The sequence below is a fragment of the Phacochoerus africanus genome, chromosome 5 (assembly GCF_016906955.1).
Source record: "Phacochoerus africanus isolate WHEZ1 chromosome 5, ROS_Pafr_v1, whole genome shotgun sequence".
NCBI lineage: Eukaryota > Metazoa > Chordata > Mammalia > Artiodactyla > Suidae > Phacochoerus > Phacochoerus africanus.
The window spans coordinates 49,822,988-49,846,094 of record NC_062548.1 but is presented as its reverse complement, the minus strand read 5'-3'; the positions used below and the strand labels follow the sequence as shown (position 1 = coordinate 49,846,094).

At 55.3% G+C, this 23,107-nt stretch overlaps 1 protein-coding gene across 1 annotated transcript in view; it reads left to right on the top strand.

The window, feature by feature from the left end:
* Window positions 1-7,463: 7,463 nt before the first annotated feature.
* KCNIP3 (potassium voltage-gated channel interacting protein 3) overlaps window positions 7,464-23,107 on the top strand; it is a 92,946-nt gene continuing 77,302 nt past the window's right edge. Inside the window, exons 1-2 of the mRNA XM_047781218.1 lie at window positions 7,464-7,580; window positions 21,045-21,210. Coding sequence (XP_047637174.1) covers window positions 7,566-7,580; window positions 21,045-21,210 — 181 coding nt within the window. The 5' untranslated portion in view covers window positions 7,464-7,565. The remainder of the gene's footprint in view (window positions 7,581-21,044; window positions 21,211-23,107) is intronic.

Sequence of the window (23,107 nt, the reverse complement as noted above, 5' to 3'; positions counted from 1 at the left end):
GAGAACGTTTGGCTTACTTTTCATCTGTTGCCCTGTGTGGGGAGCTGTGGCACCCTGTATTTAAAGAATAAGATTGATGGGATAAAAATAGAAATAGAAAATGATTAAAAATCATTTCTAGTTCTGTATCAAAACTGTATTTTATATATTTGAGAAAACTAAGTATAGTTATTTTAAAGTCCAATAACTCCCTAATATGGAGGCTCTGGGAATCTGTTTCTAGTGTCTGTTATTTCTCTTGGTTTTTGTTAGTGTGATCTTGTCTCCTCACATGCTTGGCAAAAATTGAGCACTAGACATTTTTTCTGAAAACCTGTAGAAATAATTTGAAGCATGGAATGCATAGATCTTGCTCCTTGAGGATTATGTTTACATCAGGGAGTTGGCTTAGGATCCTGCAAACCAGGTTGTTTTTTGTTTGTCTGTTTGTTTTTTAGCTGCACCCATGGCATATAGAAATCCCCAGGCCAGGGACTGAACCCATGCCACAGCAGTGATAACACAAGATCCTTAACCCTCAGGGGTCCCAACCCAAAGCATGAAAGATTTTCCAGGTACCCCCCTGCTCTTGGTGGATCTAGTTTTTACCTACTTAGTCCCAGAGGCTGTTAAGAGCTCTGCCCAGCATCTTTGCAGTAGCTGCTGGAATCGGCAGACCCCCAAGGGGGAAAATAGCCCCAGGTGCCAGGCTTAAATCTCTGGGCTTCCTTCTTTTCCCAGATCTTGACACTCTAGTTTTTTTACTGCCTTCTTTGCTCCCTGATGCCCCTAGTCAAACTCTACGAAATATTTTTTTGAGCAGCTTTTAGTTGTCCTCAGCTGGGAATTTAGTCCAAATTATCTAGTCTAGCATGATCGGAAGTAATAGTCCTTAAGAAATTAACTGATCTTCCCCTTATGAATTCGGAAAGGCTGTCACTCATTAAATTCAGTATCCAGAAACCTTGGCCCAGCCAACTGAACCTGAACTTTTCAAAGGGTCTCAGTTTGGAGAGTGTCACTGTCAACTCTGGTAACCCGGGGGTGGGGCTGGTACTCTACGTGACAGACAGAAATAGCCACAGAACAAAATATATTGGAGTTCCTGTTGTAGCTCAGCGGGTTAAGAACTCACCATAGTGTCTGTGAGGATGTGGGTTTGATCCCTGGCCTCACTTGGTGGGTTAAAGATCTGACATTGCCATGAGTGTAGGTCACAGAGGTGGCTGGAATCTGGTGTTGCTGTGGCGTAGGCCTGCAACTGCAGCTCCAATTTTATCCCTGGACCAGGAACTTCCATATGCTGCAGGTGTATTGTAAAAAGAAAAAAAAAATTACAAACATGCCCAGCTTTAAAATACGGAGATCCTGGAGTTCCTGTCGTGGCGCAGTGGTTAACGAATCCTACTAGGAACCATGAGGTTGCGGGTTTGGTCCCTGCCCTTGCTCAGTGGGTTAACGGCTCGGATCCTGCATTGCTGTGGCTCTGGCATAGGCCGGTGGCTGCAGCTCCGATTCGACCGCTAGCCTGGGAACCTCCATATGCCGCAGGAGCGGCCCAAGAAATAGCAACAACAACAACAACAACAAAAAAGACAAAAAAAAAAATATATGGGGATCCTAAAATGCTCATACTACTTTATGTATGAAACATAGCTCCTTTGTGGTCACTGTCCTATCTGTTCTCAGGACATTCCCTGAGGGGGTGGGGATCCTTATCCTTGTTTCACGGTTGAGCTGAGGCAGCTCTGAGATGCTCTGTGGCTGATTCAGGGTCCCCTAAGTTGAAGCCCCACCAGACCTTGGATTCAGATGCGCTGATCCTGGTGGCCCTAGAGGTTTCCTCCTGGCACACCGCCAGCTACATCCCCTGTGGGTGTGTGGGAGGGAGGCACTATCTCCAAAGAGCTGTGATCCAGGTGTCCCTCCTATCCCTGTGGCAGGAGGGGTGACAGACTGGAGGCCCTGGGAGTTCTGCCAGCCTGGCCATCCCAGAGCGAAGACCCTGAGCCATGCGTGGCAGATTCTGCCAAAGAAATGACACGTGAGTCAGGGAGTCAGGTGCCAGGTGGCTGCCAGGGTAGTCCTGGCTGACTCCAGGTGTGTAAAAAAGGGCCGGCCGTGTGGCCAGGGACCCACTCAGGCTACCTGAGGGGACAAACAGTTTCACTTATTGATCTCTGAGTGTAAATCAGGAATTGGGTTAAGCACTTCACACGAATTCACTACAAGATAGGCGCTGTTACTCACCTATTTATTGTTGAGAAAACTAAGGCTCAGGACTGGATGTGGGCCAGGCAGAAAGGGTGCAACTTACCCCAAAGAATCAACTGACAATGGTGGCACTTTTTAATTCAGGTGATACCTGAATTCTCGGGTGTCAGCCTGCGGCCCGGCTCTGAGTGGTCAAGGACAGGTCCTTCTTTTCACCCTGGGACCCAGGGCCCCTCTGCTCTTAGCTCCTAGTGCCCCGTCTCTCCAGGCCTGGATGCAGGTACTGAACTAGGAGGCTGAAGCCTGGTCCACACCCCACGTGCTGCTGGAATGAAGCCCCTTCTGTGTGGCCCCCAGTCCTTCCTTGCATTTCCTGGATGTGCCACCCCCAGAGCAGCTAGCAGTCACCCATCCTACAAATTGAACACCCCAGCACCTGGTAAGGGGAAGGTGGTGGGGGGGGGTACATAGAGATGACCCCACCCAGCCCTGACCTTTGCCTGCCAGCGATGCAGCTTTTAGACAGCCTGAGCCCTATTTAGTCATACCTGCCATGCTGAGGGTACCCAGGAGTCAGCTATGAGGTTAGGGGAGATTTGAGGGAGGTAAGCTGAGCCCAAGGGGAGGGGTGGGGGACCTACCCTTCACATCAAGCCAAAAGGAAGAGTATTTATGTATGTATGTATGTATTTATTTTCTTTTTAGGGGCCGCACCTGTGGCATACGGACATTCCCAGGCCAGGGGTCAAATCAGCTGCAGCTGCCGGCCTATACCACAGCCACAGCAATGCTGGATCCAAGCTGTGTTTGGGACCTACACCACAGCTTGCAGCAACGTGGGATCCTTAACCCACTGAGCGAGGCCAGGGATCAAACCTACATCCTCATGGATATTAGTTGAGTTCTTAACCTGATAAGCCACAACTGAAACTCCCAGGAAGAGACTTTAAAGAGAGCCTTCAGGGAGTTCCCGTTGTGGCTCAGCAGGTTAAGAACCTGACTAGTATCCATGAGGATGCAGGTTCGATCCCTGGCCTTGCTCAGGGGATTAAGGATCCGACGTTGCCACAAGCTACAGTGTAGGTCGCAGATGCAGCTTGGATCCAGTGTGGCTGTGGCTGTGGCTGTGGCTGTGGTATAGGCTGGCAGCTGTAGCTCAAATTCGACCCCTAGCCTGGGACCTTCCATATGCTGCAGGTGCAGCCGTAAAAAAAATAATAAATTTTTAAAAATACTAAAGGGAGCCTTCAGAGAGCTCCCAGCATCCCCTGCAGTATGAGAATTGCAGCAACCTGATGTCCCAGCCTTTCTACAAGTTCTAAAGAGCAAGGACAGGCTGGCTGTTCTGCTGGCAGAGCCAGGGAGAGAGAGGGCTGCTGACCCAGATGAGTGTCTCCTGTGAGGGGGGTCAGCATGGAGGCTAAATGGAGGGTGGACGGCCCCAGCTGAGGGAAGGCGGAGCTGCCTGTGGTGTTGGGGCTCCGAGGCCCACTGATGTGCACAAGTAACATACCCCGGGCACAAGGAAGACAGGGAGGTGCCTGACAATGGCCAGGCTCTGAGGACCCATGGAGGTGCCCACAGGAGCAAGAGCAGTAGCTTCAAACCTCTGCCAGACCCAGAGTGCAGTTCAGGATGAGGCCCCACCTCACTGAGCTGGCAGAAGGCTGGTGCTACCCAGCAGGAGGGCTGGCCTTGACCTTGACCAAAGCCTCAACCTGAGCTGAGACTGTTGTGTGCTGTGAAGTGAACCACTGTATCTCTGTAGCGGGTACATCCGGGCCTGCCGGGTTTCCACCTAGCAGGTGGTCAGGCAGCGGAAGAAAGTTCCAGAGCCAGTGGAAGACACACAGTAAGGCTGCATCAGGTGGCTTTCCAGTTGCATAGCTGTGCTGGCTCATGGTGACATGTTCATGGCGTCCTGGGATGGGCTGTTTGGGGGCAACAGACATTTCTCGGGGCCTCCACAGGCCTGGTGAGACCCACCTCCACCTAGAAGAGATGTTCTTCATCAACAGAAGCACTTGGTGGGACCCCAAAATATACTGAGCACCTCTGCCTGACTCTCTGTGCCCTTCAGCCAGCGGCAGGCAGAACTGGGGCCAGAAAGGGTCTGAAAAAAGATGCAGGCTGAGGACTCCATGAAGCCAGGTTTGAGCTACCTGAGGAGGAGGGATTTGAACTTGGGCCTGGAGTGGAGCGGACTGTGAGCAACAATCAAAGAAAGTCCAGAAGACCCCAAGACTTGTGGGTAGGGATGGTGTGACCCCCAAGGCAGCTAAGGTGGCTCGCCACTGCCTTCTCAAAAGTGATGTATGCAAAAAAAAAAAAAAAAGTGATATATGCAGATATGCAGATGTTGTAACATAAGGAAACTCAACCTTCCTCCAGGCTTGAGATGATCCCTTCCTTCCCCCTTTTGTGCACGTGGGTCAGAAAAAGAATTTCTGGATTTGTATCAGGGTGAAAAGAAAGAAGTTTATTGAGCATGGCGAGGTGGAGAGAAAGTAGAGTTTATTGAATAAGAAACACTGCACGTGCAGCAGGATGACTTCCTGATGATCAGGGAGAGCCAATGCCAAGTACATGGTTGTGTCTGTTTTTATAGCCCAGGGAGAGGAGCGGTCTCTTGATAACCTGCTGACCTGCTGATTGGTTGGGGAAAGAGGGGTCTTACGATACACTTGCTGGTTGGTTGGGGGTACATAAACCCCCTATAGGACTGGGGTGAGGAGTGAGCCATGTACCTTTCCTAGAAGGGACAGAAAGGAGGAGGCCAGGTTACTCTAAGTAGGGGAGGGAGCATTACAATGAGATGGGTGGGGTGATAAGGGTCTGGTCATTCTTGTCTTGGTCAAAGACTTTGGGTTCTAGCTCCTTGAAGGAGTCTTGAAGCCCAATATCCCTTCCAGACATCCTCATCCTCGGGCTTCCCACCCCCCAGTATGAGGAAAACCATAGCTGAAGCCCATCATGCTGAGGTCCATGGCTGACAAGGCAAGGTCCTTGGGGCTGATGCATGGCCAAAGAATCTCTGGAAACTCCCATACAGTCTCAGGGAGGGTTTGCCACTGCCCACATACCCACACCACTGTTGGACCCACTGAGGCCCAGGTGGGGAGCCCTGCTCTCCTGTCCTTTTTCGTTCCTACCATCCCCAGGGGCCTGTGTGGGACCAGCTGGGAGGGCTCTAGAAAAGCCCCTGCCGAGAGTGGGGGGATGAGAGGCAAAGAGCATGGTGGGGCACCCTTCGAAGTGTGTTTTAGGAGGAGGACCCCCTTGGTGGCAGCTGCAGTGGGAGGTTCCCCAGGCCCAAGGGTGTGGGGGCCCAGGGGAGGGCAGCTGCCTCCTTTCATTGTAGCTGAAGCTCATAAACTTGTTAATTCAGAAGGAAAGCCTCTCTGGGTAATGGAAGCTCAGCCCTTAGGGCAAACCTGGGGTGGGGGAGGGCTTCTCTGTTTCCACCCCCGCAGACCAGGCCATAATTAAGGCCAGGCCTGGCCTGGGTGGCGTGATTGGCAAGTTTCCAAGACCATGTATGGAGCATGGGGCGGGTGGGCGGGGGTGGGGTGTGTGTGTGTGCAGTTTTAGGCCTGTGCTCACTTTGGGCTTTGTCACTTTCTAACCTAGGACCTTGGGCAAATCCATTAGCTTTTCTGGGTCTAACCTTCATCAGCTGCAGAGATAATGACATTTCCCTCCCAAGGCCACCGTAAGGACTCAGCAGGCTCAGGAAGTCCCTGCTTGCTCAGAGCCAAGGTCACCAGGTGAAAGGCCCCCAGGCTCTCAAGGAGTTCAGCCTCTACTCTGACCCTGACTGACAGCTGCAGGGGGCTTGCCCTCACCTCTTCCCAGTGCGCAGCCAGGAGGGGCATCCAGTCATCCAGTGTCCTCTGAGTCGCTGCCCAGTGTGAGGCCCAGGCGGGCCTGGAAGTCCAGCCGGGCCAGACACCCTGGGCCACCTCTGCTCAGGAAACAGTCCTCCTCCCTCCATGGGTCAACAGCTCCAGACTATTTTTTTCCGCCCAGGATCTGAAAGTTGAAGCTGATTGGCTGGCTCAAAAAAAACCCCCCAAAACAAAACAAAATGGAGAAGGGCACGCAAGAGCTCCTGTGCAAGCAGAGGAGGGGGTGTCTCAGGGCTCTGTTTCCATGGGAACCAGTGGCACAGGCTGGCTCTCTCCTCGGGGTGCAGAAAAGGGAAACTTGGCAGATGTTTCAGGCACCTGGCTCCTGGGAGGTTTCCCTGGGGACTGAGCAAATGCCCAGGAGTCTGCCCTCCTAAGGGGCAGGAAGGGACCCCTTCCCCAGGATGCTCAGGGGCTCTCACTCCTTCCCTCCACCACCAGGAGCTCTGGCCAGGTCCCTCAGCTGCCCTGATGTGGTCCCATTCCAGACCCACACACTGGGGACAGATGCCAGGCCACCTGGAGAGTGTTAAGGAGCTCAGGGCTGGGGTGGGCTCTCCCATGGCAGGCAGAGCCCCTGGACGGTGAAAGGAGATGGGTAAAGGTGGGCATAGATGAAGCAGGTGCAAGACCCCTGCCTGCGACCCACATAATGTGCCATGGTAGCCATCACCGGGGTGGGGGTGGGGGTGGTGGCGGTGGTGGTGAGAGGGCCCAGCACCCAGAATGTCCCTACCAGGAGATATTCCAGATGCCAGGGGTGCTCAGAGGTCATCTGTAGGGTAGCTGGAGGGACAGCAGGGAGCCCCCTCTCCGCAGCTCACCTTGACTGCAATGGCCTGAGCTCATCTGGGAGGTCATGCCACCTGGGGTCCATAAGAAGGGGCCAGTAGGATGAGGGAGGGGCTGGCCTGTTCTGGAAAATGCTCTGGGAGGCTCTCCATGCCCCACTGCTGCCCTGCCCCCTACTAGGACAGGAACTTGTGCCCGAGCTCCCCTCCCCCCAGCCCGGGCTCTCTGCACCCCCACCTCCCTGTTCCAAGGTCGGGGAGCAGAGAGAGTGTGGGTTAGAGAAAGACAGTTGGGGGGAGGTGGCACACAGAGACACCTGGTGACAGGGAAGAGGGGACACTGAGAGAACCGGACTTCGACAGGCCAAGAGGGCAATGTTAGGAACGATTTGTACGGAGAGTGGGCCAGAGAGCCTGGGAGAGACGGAAAAGATGAGAGCGAGAGACCGGAGAGGTTGAGTGTGGAGGGAGGCAAAGCAGAGGGGGTGGAGCGTAGTGTAGATGCGCGCACGGAGGGAGGGTGGGCAGGGGGCGGGCGTGGAGCCGCCAGTAACAATTACGTCTGGATCCAAGCAAACATGAGGCGGCTGCCAGCCCGGCGGCGGTGGCGGCAGTCCTGTTCGCCTCGACTGCGTTCAGGGAAGGCTGGCAACAGTTTCCTCCAGCGCCCAGGATGCAGCGGGCAAAGGTAGGAGCTGGGGTGCTCGGCGTTCGCCTAGGGCTGGGGAGCGGGGGCTTCTGGGGGTTGCCCTGGACCAGAGAGCCTTGTTGTGCCTCCTCCTTTGACCCCATCCCCGGATGTCCCCTGTAGGGTCGCTTTTAAGAAAGTAAGTGCTGGAGTGCCCTGGCTGGGAGGCTAGACTCCTGGGGTCCCCTTTGGACCTTAAGCGTCTGTGCGGAGGAGGAGCCTGGGGTCGGTCACGTGGTTAAGTTATGGGGCAGGTGCCAGGTGCTGACCCTGAGCCCACCGCTGTCGTGTAGGGGAAGGGTGAGTGCTGGGAGAGGATGTCTTATGTTTCAAGGCTGGTGGATAAGTGCAGGTAATTAATGAATGCCTATTTCCTAAAGGGCTCTGAGACCCCTGCCTGGGACACATACTGGTAGTTCCAACTCTGTGGGGCTGTTGGGAGGTTGGAGAGAGATAGTGTGAGGAGAACGCCTGGGATAGAGTTCAGGAGATGGTGGCAAGGTGTTGGGAAGGATGAAGAGTAATGAAATGCAGAAAAACAAAGGGAAGGAAAATAAGATGTCCCCCAGAATACAGTCAATACGTGGAAAATGTGTATTGATGCCTTGTCAGCTCCCCACATGTTTGAAACAGTCTTCCTTTGGAAGGAAGAAGAAACACCAGAATTAGATCTGGTTGCTTGTAACAGAACAGCCCAAATAACAGTGGTTTTGAACAAGGTTGCTTGTGTTTCTCCATCATGCTGAAGAAATTTGGAGGGAGGTAATAGAGGGCTGGCACGGAGGCCCCACAGTCAGCAGGGACTAGGCTCCATCTGTCTCAGCAGGGGCTCTCAGGCTCCATCTGTCTCACTGGCTTCCATTCTTGAGGTTACCTTAAGGTCCAAAATGGCTGCTGGAGCTCCAGCCAGCACATACGGGCAGCAGGAAATAGAAGTAAGGGCAGGAAAAACCCACCTCAAATCAAGGTTTTGTGAGTAAGGAAGAATGGATACAGGGCTGGCATCTGGCAGTCTCCCCCACCCCAGCCCTCTAGAGATATATGCCCGCCTCTGTCACCCACGAGGACAAGCAGCCCAGAGTGGGCTTGTGGCTGCTGGCTCCAGGCCACCGTACCCCAGACCACAGGCCACCCCTGGTCTTTCTGGTCCATCTCTCAAGAGTGCCAGGAGAATGGGTAGAGCTGATGACATGAAACCCATGAGCCTGGCAACAGGGCATGTGGAAGAGGTATTTTATCTCCTGTCCCCTTAAATCTCCCCAGCAACCTCCAGGCTGGTAGGACAGAAGGAGGGAAACTTAGCACCTTGTCGTAGGCTCACACACTGTGTGGTCACTGCACACACGTGCTGCGGCAAGCACAGGTCCCATGGATCCACAGGCATCAGCATAAGCATGCAGTATGCACAGCCACACCATGCGACCACCTACAGTGGCCTGTGCATTACGAGCTGCGTGCACTCGGGTAGGATTTCTAGAGTCAGGCTGCATGCAGATGTCCCCCGGGCAGGGGACAGTCCTCCTCCTATCTTTCCTGTGCTGGCCCTACCTGCCAGGAGGCTACTCCCTGTCCCTGCCAGGGGGGTGGAATGAATGGTTCAAGTCCTGCAGGTGCATCTGGCCCTTCCCGAAGCCCTTGTGACTCCACACTGCCCTCCACCATAACCAAGCCCCAGTGGCTGTCACTGTGCCTGCTGGTGGCCTTCCTGAAACTGACCTGGCCAGAGACTGGAACTGGTCCTACACCTTCTGGTCCTGGGTGAGGCAGGGACAGTGACACTACACGGTGCCTCTCCAAGGTTGGCAGGGAGATTGAAAAATCACCTTCCTCTGTAGCGGCAATAGGGACTATGGCTCAGAGGACAGAGCACAGAGCACAGGCTGGGAGTTGGCCCGCCTCACCCACCCTCTGCTGTCTGTCACTGTCATTTGTGGATCCTCACGACATCCCGGGGGGTAGGCACTGCCACTTCCCCTTGTGCAAATGTGAGGCCTAGGGGTGGCAAGGCTTGTGCAGACAGGACATGAACTCCGTGAGCTCTTATGAGAAAGGAGCAAACAGAACCCATGGCCGGCTGCAGCAGGTGTGGGCTACCAACCTGGTCCTCATGGCCTGGCATGTCCACCCTCTACCTGCCCAGGTTCCCACCTTCTTGCAGGGCATTCGTGGGAGGTGGGCCCTAATTTTCTCCTCTGTTTCTGAAGATAGAAATCAAGCCCCAAATCGAGATGAGTAGTGAAGTGGCTCTGACTGTTCTCCAGCTGGAGCCTGGGACAAAGTCCGGGCTGAAGGGTGGGAGCCTGAGGTGGCCGCTCCTGCTTCCACGGTCTTCCCAACAGGCCCCGCACCTGTGTGATCTGCCTGGACCCCCATGCTGCCCCCGAGGTAGCTCTTGGTATTGTACCCACTTTAGAGATGAGGAAACTGGAGCCTGCCAGCTGTACAAAGTGTTACAGCTGGGTTTGAACTCTGCTCTCTCTTACTCCAAAGCTCAGTTCCCTAGGGCTTGGGGGAATGGCTGGGGAGGTCCTGGGAGAAGGCTACAGGAAGAGAGGGGTGTGCCTGTAACCAGGCAGCTGAGGACATGCCCCATCCCATTTGGGGGCTGGCTCCATGGGTTTGTGGCCTGTTGCACCCTCTGACCCTTTGGTGAGTGCCCACAAGTCAGACCCCACCCCTGGCCATGTCCCCTGGATTAGCCACATGACCTTGAGCCAGCCACAGTCCTTTTCTGGTCTGTGGGTCCAGAGCTGCAAAGGAAAGGATATCAGGAGCCCTCTCGTTATCACAATCTTCTGCAAGAGTGGGAGCTGCTTTGCTGACTTGGGCTGGCTTGGGGCCCATCTGCTCTCCCACCTCACCCAGGAACATCTCTGGGGACACTCAGGAGCAGCTGCAGAGCCCTGAATGTGGCCTTTGTGAGGGAGAGGGGCAATCTTGGTTTCCAAGGCAAAGAAAAGAGATGGGCCAAGAACTTGGCAATTCTTCCTTAGCTGGTCCTCCGGCCCCAGGCAGGAAGGAGACAGAGAGGGAGGGAGGGAGGATGCTTGTGGAGTGAGTCACCACACTCCCCCCAACCCCCCCAGCTGACTGATGTTTCTCTGAAACAGGTGCATCTGTCAGCTGTGATCAGCCCACGTCCTAGAGCCACAGAGCAGCCATGTGACAGGGAGAGAACCAAGGGGACCTGCAGGTGCCAGAGTTGGAGAGGGGGCTGAGCTGAACTGAGCAGGACAGCCGAGAGTTGGCCCAGGCCTGGCCGCCTCCTGGCCACCCCTCCCTCCAGTTTATGCCCCTAGGGCAGGCAAGGGGAAAATCCAAGTCCCGCTGCTAATGCCACGCTCTGTGACCCCCTGGGCCCGGCCGGGATTTAAGATTCTGTCTCAAGATGGGCCCTCTAGGCAGTGACCCCAGAGAGTCAAATTCTAGCCCCAACTCTGCCCAGGTGACTCTGTGAGCTTGGGCATGGTCCACCCCTTCCTGGGCCTCTGTCTCCCCATCTGGGCTAGCCTCCAGCTGCCATTGCTGGAGGTGGGGCCCTGTGCTGAGCGGTGGAAGCTGGGGTAGAGGTGGGGCCACTGCCAAAAGTGCTGTTTTGCCATGATGCAGATCAGCTGGCCTCACATAAAAGCCCCCCCCCAACATATCACAGAGCCCATCCCCATCATTTGGAATTGGTGGGCTGACCGGGAACTAAGGTGGCCACAGAGATGACACGGCTGCACCTTGTCAGCTGTTAGCCTGGTAGCTGTGTGTCCTCAGACAAGTTTTTCAGCTTCTCTGTTTCATGGTCTCTTCATTTCCCTGGGGAAAATATTATCAATCTCCTAGCTAAATAAGATCCTCCACGATCTGCTTAGCACGGCCCCAGGAGCCTAGCGAGAGCTCCAAGCATGGTGGGAGTATGAATGTTACTATTTTTTGATGACTGAGTGGAGCTAGCACCCTGACAGGAGAATGTTGTCAATGAGCAGCTCGAGTCCACCCCTGAGTTGATGAGAAGCCCTTGTTGCCTGGGCAGCCAGGGGCAGGTGAGGAGCTTGTGTTCTGGCTGAGGTGGCAGCCATCAGGGGCAGGGCAGGGACAACTCAGTGCTCCCCTCCCCCGTGCCAGGGCTGTGGGAGGGGCGGGGGCCCAGGCACACGTGCATGCGCGCACACACGTGAGTTCTGCAGGAACTCATGACCATCTCAGCTCCCCGCTCAGGAGGGAAGCTGCGTGGCTGGCATCTGTCGGTGCCCGCCCAGGGGTGGGTGGAGAAGTGAGGCTCCCCAAAGCCTCCCCATCCCAAATCCTCGGGGCCTGCACGACACAACGCCCACTGCCACTTCCTGCCATCTGTCCCAAGTGATGGAAATAGAGCAAGCGAGGACGGGTGGGTGCTCAGCAAGCCAGCCTGTGGCAGTCCCGGGGGAAAGGGTCAGGGTGCCAGGCAGCTCCATGTCTGAGGCAGTAGTTCCCACTCCCCCAGGCTCTGGCCTCAGGCCTCCCCCACCCCGGGAGGGAGGGAGGTTTCGAACCCTAGACCACTGCCTCCCACATGCAAGGCTCAGGATTTCCTCTCTCGGGGGGGGGGGGGGGGGGGAAATAAGCATGCTAAACCTTAGCTGCACTTTCAGATCAGCTGAAGGGCTTTATCAAAATAGAGCAGCACAGGCACGGAGTCAAATCTGCAGATGTGGGGCGACAGAGGTGGGGAAGCTCCCAGGTGATTCAGTGTGGCCAGCTGTGCAGAGCAAGTTGGGTCTCCCTGCTGACATTGCGGGGTCGGGGGTTTGGCCCTGCCCCTGGCACTGGGCAGCTGGACCCTCACTTGGCACCAGAAGGGTGAAGAATAGTGCTCATCACTCCTGCTGGGAACATCGTATCTGTTGCCTCAGTTAACCTTCCTAAGTCCTGTGAAGGCATACCATTATTCCCATTTTACAGATGAGTAAACTGAGGCTCAGACTGGTCAAGTACTTTGTCCAAGTTTGCCCGGTCAGGAGGTGAGGGCCTGGGGTTCAAGTCCCTGTCTGGCTGACCACAGACCTCTTCCCGCTGTACGTGACTGACTGAAATAACATCAGCCTGCTTGAGATCCCCCCTGGTCTGCTAAGTATATTTTCTGCACCAGCATCCAGTGGGTCCTGGGAGCTCTCATGAAGCCCAACAGCCTAAATGCCTGTAAACGTCTGGGAGAAGCTAGCTGTGCTTTTTTTTTTTTTTTTTTTGTCTTTTTGTCTTTTTGACATTTCTTGGGCCGCTCCCACGGCATATGGAGGTTCCCAGGCTAGGGGTTGAATCAGAGCTGTAGCCACTGGCCTACAGCCATAGCCACAGCAACGCGGGATCCGAGCCGTGTCTGCAACCTACACCACAGCTCACGGCAATGCTGCATTCCTAACCCACTGAGCAAGGCCAGGGATTGAACCTGAAATCTCATGGTTCCCAGTCAGATTCATTAACCACTGAGGCACGACGGGAACTCCTAGCTGTGCTTTTTGCAACAGCATTAACTCAATGACATCGCCTCTTGGGGAGGGAGTCTGATAGTTTTCACCCCAAAGCCTGCCATGTGCCCATAGGTCACCTGTGCCAAACCTTGTCTGAGATGCTCTTTGGGGGTTCTCTGGAGCCCAGCTGACGTGGACCACAGAACTTGAACTAGCTGCTCAAAGGTCTGGCCTTGCTGTGCCCCGAATGGCCTGACCAGATGGGCCGCCACAGGGCAGAGCTGTGCCCACTGGGCATAGGGCATTGATCCTGGAAAGTGCCCTGCAGGCTATGGGATACTGGCCTTTCTGGGGGCCTGCAAGGGATGGAGAGCCTACGTGTGGGTCCCACTGGTTACAGTTACTGAGGAGTCACCTGGACCAGGCCATCACTACCCACATCTACAGCAGGTCCTAAATACCCATCACACTAATATTTCCGCCACCCATCTCACTGCTGTGCCTGGCTCAGCCCCATGCCATATTCCCCTTGACTTGGGCAGCCCCCTCCAAGTTGGCCTCTTGCCTCACTGTCCCCAGTTCTCCTCCACACTCCACCAGTCCTCCTTTCTGACACGACTCTGACCGATCCTAGCCTGGACTTGGGTGGAGAGAGGAGCTGGGGGTAGGGTGTGCCCTGGGAGCAAGGAGGCTGCCCCCAGCCAACCAACTGGCAGGTCTGAGAACCATCTAGGGCAGTGCTGGCCAATAGAAATGTATTATAAGACACAGATACACAGATGTCATTTTTTTTTTTTTGGCCACAGCCATTATCTTTAATAATATATTTTATTTAACCCAATGTGGGCATTCCCTTTGTGGCTTGGTGTGTTAACCTGAACTAGTATCCATGAGGTGTTGCCGTGAACAGCGACGTAGGTCGCAGAAGTGGCTTGGATCCAGCATTGCTGTGGCTGTGGTGTAGGCCACCAGCTGCAGCTCCGATTTGCCCCTTAGCCTGGGAACTTAATATGCCGCGGGTGCGGCCCTAAAAAGAAAAAACGAACAAGCAAAAAACCCAATGTAAATATTATTTCCATACGTAATCAATATAAAAATTATTAATGATTTTATTAGAAAGGATTTGAAGTCCAGGCTGCATTTGCACTGACGGCTCATGTCATTCTGGACCAGCCACATTTCACATGTTCAACAGCCACACATAGGGAGTGGCCACTGGATGGGGCAGTTCAGCCCAGGGGGCTCAGCCCAGCTGAGTGGAGCAGGCCCCTCGGTCTCCAGGCTTCCTAGCTGTTTGTACTCTGCCTTTATCAATTTTGCCTTATCTGCTACCACCTGTGCCATTGCTTATTTTATTTTATTTTTTTGCTTCTTATTTTTTCTTTAAATTAGCTCACATTTTGGGAGTTCCCTGGTGGCCTAGAGGTTAAGGACTTGGCATTGTCACTGCTGTGGCTCTCGTTTGATCCCAGACCTGGGAACTTCTGCATGCCGTGGGTGTGGCCAAATTAATTAATTGCTTGATTAACTCGCACTTTAAATTTCAATAAATTCATTTAAGAGGGAATCTTTTTTTTTTTTTGTCTTTTTGCCTTTTCTAGGCCGATCCTGCCGCATATGGAGATTCCCAGGCTAGGGGTCTAATCGGAGTCGTAGCCTCTGGCCTACACCAGAGTCACAGCAATGCGGGATCTGAGCTGAGTCTGCAACCTACACCACAGCTCATAGCAACGCCGGATCCTTAACCCACTGAGCAAGGGCAGGGACTGAACCCTTCACCTCATGGTTCCTAGTTGGATTCGTTAACCACTGCGCCATGACGGGAATTCCTAAGAGGGAATCTTTAGATCATTATTGTACTAGGAGAGTGGGTAGCTTCAGTTCAAGTAAGCATAACAACACCGTGAAAACAAAACAGCAGCATTAAATTCTTGCCCCGCCCCCAAATATGTGGCACGTGGGGGCTCTGAGCTGGAGCTCGAGGGATGCTCCAGGGTTCCAGGGTCTAAGTCATCTCCTGTCCAAGGCAGGCAGTTCTCCCAGGTGTTCCAGTTCCCAAAGCCAATGACCTCCAGCCACAGCCCAACAGGACACACCTGAAGGTGAATCAGTTGAGTTTACTTCTTGTTGACCTTGGGCCCTAACTCGCACCACGGGGAGTGAGGTGATCTTCGTGGGAGGGTGTGAGAAAGACCTATTACAGGAACTGGGCTTCAGCCGGGTGATTTGGAGGAGGGCCTGCAGATCCTCAAAATACTGGGGTGTGAGTGTTAAATAAGGCACCTCTCCAAGCACCTCACAGTGCATGGCCAGAGCAGTCCCCTTCCTGTCCCTCCCCTGTTCCCTGCAGACCTGGGGACTTGGAAAGAAGATGAGATCTGCCCGTGACCTTCCTGGCTGGGCAGAAGCTGCAAGTCGGGCTTCTGGGGTCAGTGGCTGGAAATGGCTCAGCCTACCTGCAGCCTCTGCCCTTGAGGGAACCTCATGAGCTTCCGAAGGGGCTGCAGGTTCCCAGCCTAGGACCTTTTCTGGGACCTGGCCCAGAATGTTCACAGGGCCAGAGGTGCCACTGGGAGCTCTGTGTGACCTCAGGAGCCAGATCTTTGGGGCTCACTGGTCTCTGCCACCCAACCCTGGCCATGCCCTGAGGCCCACAGAGGGTGGAGGGGGGCTCCAGTCCCTGTTAAACATGCATCAGGCAGGAGCAGGAGGGGGAAAGTCTCAGGTGAATTATGAAGGGAGCATTAGGGAGCCTTCACCCAGGCATCTGTGCATATTTGTGTGTGTATGTGTATTTTTAAAATACTTTTTTGTATGTATGAGAGTATTTAAAAAGTTTTTTTGGCAACACCCATGGCATGCAAAAGTTTCCAGGCCAGAGATCAAACCTGAGCCACAGCGGTGAAAATACCGAATCCTTAACCACAAGGCCACCAGGGAGCTCTCCAGTATGAGAGTATTTTTTTAATTGAAACTTTATCGAGATCATTGTAGACTCACGTGCAGTTTTCAGAAATAAAACAGAGCTGCCAAGCAGCTTTACCCAGTTTAACATGCACTTGTGTGCCTGTTTAGTGCTGCGCACTCTGATCACATTTGTGGGTTTGTGTTTCTACCACCACAGTCAAGACACAGAACAAGGCTGTCACCACAAGGACTCCTCGTGGCCACGCCCACCTCTCCCCACTCCCCTGCCACCTCGCTCCCCATCCTTAACCCCTGACCCATTCATCAGTTCCCCTTCTAAAATGTCATTTTGAAATGTTATATAAATAGAAGCATAGAGTGTATGACCTTTTGAGGTTTTAGCCTTTCACATAGGTACAAGTGACAGCTCGTTATGGTTTTATTTGCATTTCCCTGGAGACTAATGATGCGGAACATCTTTTCTTGGGTTTGTTTGTCACCTGTACGTCTTCCTTGATGAAAAGTCTGTGTCTGTCTTTTGCGCATTTCCTAACCAGGCGCTTTGTTCTTTTACTGTTGAGATTTGGAGGCGAGGGTCTCTTGGGTGTTGGATGCCTGGATGAGGAAGAGCTGTCCCCACAACAGGCAGGGTCAGCTCTCAGAGAAAGAGAAGGAAATGCCCCAGGAAACAAATAAATAGGATAAATTCAAAAGCAGTGTGTGCTGTGAGGCACAGCGGCTGCTGACAGGAGTGATGAATGGCAGCCTAGAGAGAGGAGTCTCCCAGTCCCTGATCTGAGCGAGGCCTGACGGGGAGAGGGCGTTGCCTTGAGTGTCCAGGAACAGTGTGTGGGTGGGGGGAGGGGGTGCAGGTGAGGGATGGGTGTGTGGGTGGGGGAGGGGTGTTCAGGTGAGGGAGGGGTGTGTGGCAGGGGAGCAGCAGGTGCAGAGTTGTGACATGGGACAAGCCAGGCATGCTCAGAGCAGCCAGGACATCAGATGAGATGGGTTGACAGGTCAGGTGGGATTGACGGAGGGCGCTTTGCAGGCCCAAACAAGGCCCTGGGTTTTATTGAAATGCAACAAAAGCCACTGGGGTCTCAAAGCAGGTGGCCGAGGATTTAATTTGTGTTGCTCTCCTCAACTCTGTCACCTCCCTGTATAGAAGCATCAGGGAATGAGGTGGTGCCCACCAGCATCTCTAGTCAGGTGGAGGGAGCCCAGAGTGGCCTTATGGTTCCCTGACCGCCCCAGCTGACCCTCCCCCAGACAGACAAGTGTCAGCTAGAGCTGTGGTCACTGCCCCGCTCCACACCCACTTCAAGCGAGAGGCTCAGCCTCTGGGGTCCCACCGGGATCCCAGCCCTCAGCCAGGTGGAGGACCCAACCCAGGGCACCTGCCACCACTGTCCAACCCCTTCTGCCAAGAGAGCTGTTCCTTTACCTGGGAGGGCATCGGGACACTTGTAAACTCTTACTCTGTCATGCTTAGGGGACGTGGGAGCCCACCCCCATTTTCCAGGGCTACTCTGGAGCCTGGCCCAGGAAAGCCAAGCAGCACAGCCCGTGGCCAAGACCCCCTGAACTTTGGAACAGGAGCCGGAGAGGACAGTGTGGCTTGGCCCTAAGCATCTCTGAGACTTAGTTTTCTCATCTTTAAAATGGTGGCAGTGTTGCACACCTCCTGGGGTTCTTAGCCCTGCCCCGTGGGGCTTCCCAGCTGTCCCAGAGGACAGAACCCCAGGCCACCCAATGGGTCTCTCCGACATCAGGCTGGACCCAGCTTCAGGATCCCCAGGACTGGAGTTCCTGTGGCTTAGCAGGTTAAGAACCCGATTAGTATCCACGAGGATGTGGGTTAGATCCCTGGCTTTGCTCAGTGGGTTAAGGATCCAGTGTTGCCATGAGCTGTGGTGGAGGTTGCAGATGTGGCTCAGATCCCACGTGGCTGTGGCTGTTATGCAGGCTGGCAGCTATAGGTCCAATTTGACCCCTAGCCTGGGAACTTCCATTTGCTGTGGGTGTGGCCCGAAAGAGCTAAGAAAAAAAAAAAAAAAAGATCCCCAGGACTAGTTGTGGGTTCCTCGAGGGCAGCCAGCACCGTTGTAGAATGGAGGTCCCACAGACGGCTGCTGCCCTGGGCTCTGAGCCCCACCTCAGCTTCTCCCTCCGAGGTTCTCCATCAACCACACGTGCAGAGCCCACAGCAAAGAGTTCAAGAAATAAAGAAGCACCAGCTGCCCGTCCCCCCCCCCCCGCCCCCGCCACCTGCACTGAAACAAAGACTTTATTCAGTGAGGCCATTTCTCTCCTGAATAAGATTGTTAATCATGGAGATGGTCTCTCTATGACACAGCCTGGGCAGGGTGTGTATGTGTGTGTGCGCGCACGCGCGCGCAGGGGGCCTCCCTCAGCATCCCTGGCACCATGGGACCCCTGGCCACTTCCTGCCCTCTTGGGATGGTGGATGCCCCCTTAGCTGCCATTCTGGGCACCACTGACCCCCCTCCTTGCTGGGCTGAGCCTTGAAGGAGGGGAGGAGCCTGGCGGGTGCTGCTGAGGGGGAGTGTTGGGAGGTGGCTTGGTGGTGGGGTCGGGGGTGGGGGGGGGGGGGGACTGGGAGTGACAACTGTAGGAGGGAGAACTGGCAGCTGGGACCTGGCTGGGAAAGTCAGAATAAAAGGTTTGGACGTCGCCCTGTCTAGGTGGCCACTTCACCAAAAGCTGACCAAGAGGCCTACTGCCCAGCCCCAGCTCAGCACTGGAGGGTCTCCCACCTCGCCGGAGCCTTCAGGGGGCTGCACACCATTTTCCTCTCTGCTGGGTATCTGCACAAACTCCACAAGTTAGGGGACATTTGTAGGGTTTTTCTTAGTCGCCGTGTTCAGGAAAGCCCCTGCCAAGGGCAAGAAGGAACCGAAAAGGCCAGAAGTTTGCTTTCCTAGCTCTCCTTGCAGCCAAGGATTGGGCATATATCCTGGGCTGGGATAGTCTGATGTCTGCACTCACCCTTCCTTCCTTCCTTCCTTCCTTCCTTCCTTCCTTCCTTCCTTCCTTCCTTCCTTCCTTCCTTCCTTCCTTCCTTCCTTCCTCTCTCTCTCTCTCCTTCCTTCTCTCTCTGTCTCCCTCTCTCTTTTTCTTATGGCTGCACCTGCAGCATATGGAGGTTCCTGGGCCAGGGGTTGAATCAGAGCTGCAGCTGCCAGCCTGCGCCACAGCCACAGCAACACCAGATCCGAGCCGCATCTGTGACCTATGCCGCAGCTTGTGGCAATGCTGATCCCACTGAGTGAGGCTAGGGATCAAACTCACATCCTCATGGACACTCTGTCAGGTTCTTAACCCACTGGGCCACAACAGGAACTCCCCAACTCCTCTACTCCTGGCTTTGAACCTGGAGCTAGTGACTCAACTGAGATGCCTCCAGCAGCAGCCTCCTGGGGCAGCAGGGCCTGATACGCCAGTGAGGGTCAGAGGTTCAATGAACTGGGGGCCACCTGTGGCAGGGACCCAGTGGGCCAGGCCACATTTAGGGCACAGCTGTCCGGAGCAGGAGGCATGGCACCAGGGCAGCATCTGGACTCAGCAGATGCCCAGGGGGCCACCCTGCTGCCAGCAGGGGCCCTGAGGACGGAGGGACACTGGCTGGCCAGGTGGGGGCACTCAAAATATTGATGTAGAAAAACCCGTCTTGCTGCTCTGGGCCTCCACTGTGACGCAGGCCATCCTTTCTTCTACCACATGGGATGGAGCTCACAGCCCAGCGTCTTAACAACCCAGCCACGGCTCCCTCCTCCACGGCCCTCCTGCCAGTTGTTTGAGTGGTTCCCTCAGATGGGTGCACAGCGTAGACTAGTGGGTTCCCTCAATGCACCCCCTCCTGGGGATGTCATCAGGCCTTTCAGGCAGCCTCAGTTTGCCTCAAGGTAAAAAAAGATAGGCCGGCAGCTGCAGCTCTGATTCAACCCCTAGCCTGGGAACTTCTATATGCCACAGGTGCAGCCCTAAAAAAAAGGAGGGGGGATGGAGGGCTGTGGGGTGAAGTGAGGAGGCCCAGCTTGGCTGTGTGGCCCTGGGTGGATCCACTCCCCTCTCTGGACTTTGGTTAGTGAGGGGTTTGGTCTGTGATCTCTCAGGAACTGTCCTGCTCTGACAACCAGGCCTGTTCCAAGGTCTGGGTGGGGGGCATGGAGCCTCATTTCCCTTCTTCCAGGGGCCCCATCATAGCCAGACCAGGGTGCAGAGTGGGGAAGCCCATAGGCCCTGCCCTCAAGCGGGAACTCCCTCAGCAGTTACCACCGCACAATCCAAGCCATTGTGGAACTGTGGACACAAGGACGGACCCAACTTCCTCAGCTTTACAAGCTGGGGGGCTTCACTAGCTGGAGGGAGGTGACTTGCTAGCTGGATCTTTTTTTCTTTTTAGGGCCGCACCTGTAGCATATAGAGGTTCCCAGGCTAGGCCTACACCACAGCCACAGCCATGGCAACACCAGATCTGAGCTGCCTCTGTGACCCACACTACAGCTCATGGCAACACCAGATCCTTAACCCACTGAGTGAGGCCAGGGATTGAACCCACATCCTCATAGATACTAGTTGGATTCATTACCACTGAGCCACAATGGGAACTCCCACTAGCTGGGTCTTAGAGCATGAGCAGGGCTCAGTGGGCTGAGCAAGGGAGGCACTCCATGGCCTGGGCAGAGAGTACAAGGGCGTGGAAGTAGCGTGTTCACAGAGCAGCCTGGTGCACCAGCAGGGAGTGTGTGGGAGGATGGGGTGCGCAGCTCCACAGTGGCCTTGACTGTCCTTCTCAACCCACTCCTCCAGCTTGGGTCACCAGGGCTGCCTTTTATAGTGGGCACTGTCTGCCCGCGAGACGGCCTCATCGTGCAGAGACTCAAGGCTCTTAGAGAGAGAGGGGCTGCTGAGAGACTAGGCAGATGACCAAGGCCAGGGGCAGCAGAGTCCTGGGGATTCTTGTGGGGCCGGGGCTCCTGGCAGGCCCCCCTGGAAGCCAAGACCCTGGGTGGAGGGAACGATGGCCTTGGAGGGGGCAGATCTGGAGGTCCCTTCTGTGAGCAGGGGCTCAGGGCCGCTCTGCCTGTTCCTGATGCAGGAGGTGATGAAAGCGTCGGACGGCAGTCTCCTGGGCGACCCCAGGCGCACACCGCTGAGCAAGAAGGAGGGTGTCAAGTGGCAGAGGCCGAGGCTGACCCGCCAGGCTCTGATGCGATGCTGCCTGGTCAAGTGGATCCTGTCCAGCGCGGCCCCGCAGGGCTCAGGTAGGGGCTGTGCCGCCTGGGAAGGGGGTGGGGTCTGTTCTGAGCTCAGTCCTGCTCAAGGGCTCAGAGACCACCCTGGGGCCCCAGCCTGGGCTACACCACCTCTGCCTCTGCTGGGGGACATCTCTGCTCATCCACACCTGTCCCCATTCATCGGTGCCTGCTCCCTGCTGGGCAGGGAGCTCAAGGCGGCATCCAGGGCAGTGGGGACAGAGCACTAGGACCACCCTGGGGTCTTTCCAGTTGGGAGCTGGGCTTCAGAGGCTCATTGGCTGGTAACCTGGGGTAACACACTCTTCCTTTCTAAGTCATCTGTGAAAAGGGGGGCTGGTACCCACCTGTTGGGTGCTACTGTGTGCAGGGGCTGGGTGAGGAGAAGGCCCTGGCTCCCGCCGCTCTTCGGTCCTGCCCAGTGCAGCCCGGGGGTCGGCTCTTTACTCAGCCTGAGTTCTGAGAGTTCCTGAGGAAACTGGGAGAAATGTCTGCCTGACACTTGCTGGTGGTGACATTTGGTGTCTCTGAGGCAGCAGGAGAGGCAGAGGGGACCTCGTGCAGCCCCTGTACTCACATACAATGCGCACACCACACACTCACACCTGTGCACACCCACCAAGCACATGTGGGTGCACACACCTCACACACAGGTGGGCATGCCCCACGCAGGCATACACACCGCACGACTCCTGTGACCACACCCACAAGGCATGCCTAAGAGCCTGCCTCTTTGACTTTTAGGAAAACGTGCAGACTTGGACCCTGACAGCTGTGCGTTTTTTGTGGTCTCAGATGCTCTGTGGTTTCCAGGGAGCCTCAGTCCCCTTGTCTGAAGAATGGGTATATTCCTGGCCCCAGCCTCCCAGGCTTGGTGGAGGTGGGGCCAGCCGTGTGTGCATGCCAGGTCTGTGTCCCTTACCTGTGCCCCCACGCCAGGGCACTCCTGGTGCCACTCCAGGTCCCTCTGTTCCCTTCTCTGAGCCCCTGCCCACCTGTGCTGCTCTGTCATCCCAGCTGACATCTGCTGTTCTCCTTTTCCTTCCCCACGTCGCTAGTGCCTATGAATACACATGCAGGGTCCATGCACACTCCCCAGCTTCTCAGGATGGGGCAGAAACATGAAGTCACTAAAAGTTCGGGCAAACAGCTTTACCAGGAAGCTCACATCTTTACCGGCTGTTTTTCTGCCTCGGGGTAAAAGCAATTCCATGTTCCATCTGGGTAAAAACGGGGAGCAGAGTGGGCGGGGGCGCCCTCGTGTGGCCGGCCGCGTGCACTGACAGGCTCGGGTTGGCTCTGCCGACACAGCCTGGCCTCGCTCAATTCTTCCCCGCCTGGGTCTCCAGGGTTTTCTTGGCAGCAGCACAGGCTCCTCCTTGTCCTCTGGTGGATCGTGCAGCCCCTTGGTGACCCCAGTGTCTGTCTCCCTCCCTGGTCCTCTCCATCCAGCACCCCTCACCCCCAGGCCTCTTTGCTGCTGAGCCCTGGCTCCAGCTTCCAACATCTAGGAGGAACATCGGGTAAACGGTGGTGGTGCTTCTGGATGTGGTGTGCCCCCCTCGCTGAGGCCTTTTGAACATCTGAGTGTGGGTGGACACAGAGAGGAGCAAGCCAACAGGCAGGCTTGGTGTGTCCCGTGTCACAAGGAGAGGGGGCCGAAGGGACCATGCCCGCCTTTAGCTCAGGTAGGTTCCTAGACAGCAGGGTCTTTCCCCTTCAGCTCCTTCTAGAGCCATCTGGGAGCGTTTGCTGAATGGCTGGTCACAGCCATGCAGCAGTGGGGGCAGTGAAAGTGTGCAGGGCCGAGGACACCAGCAGCAGCTTTGCCTAGCCCTGCCTCTTCTCCTGGCAACATGTTTCAGGCACCCTGTCAGTCCCCATGGGGACTTGTGGGGCCTGGAAA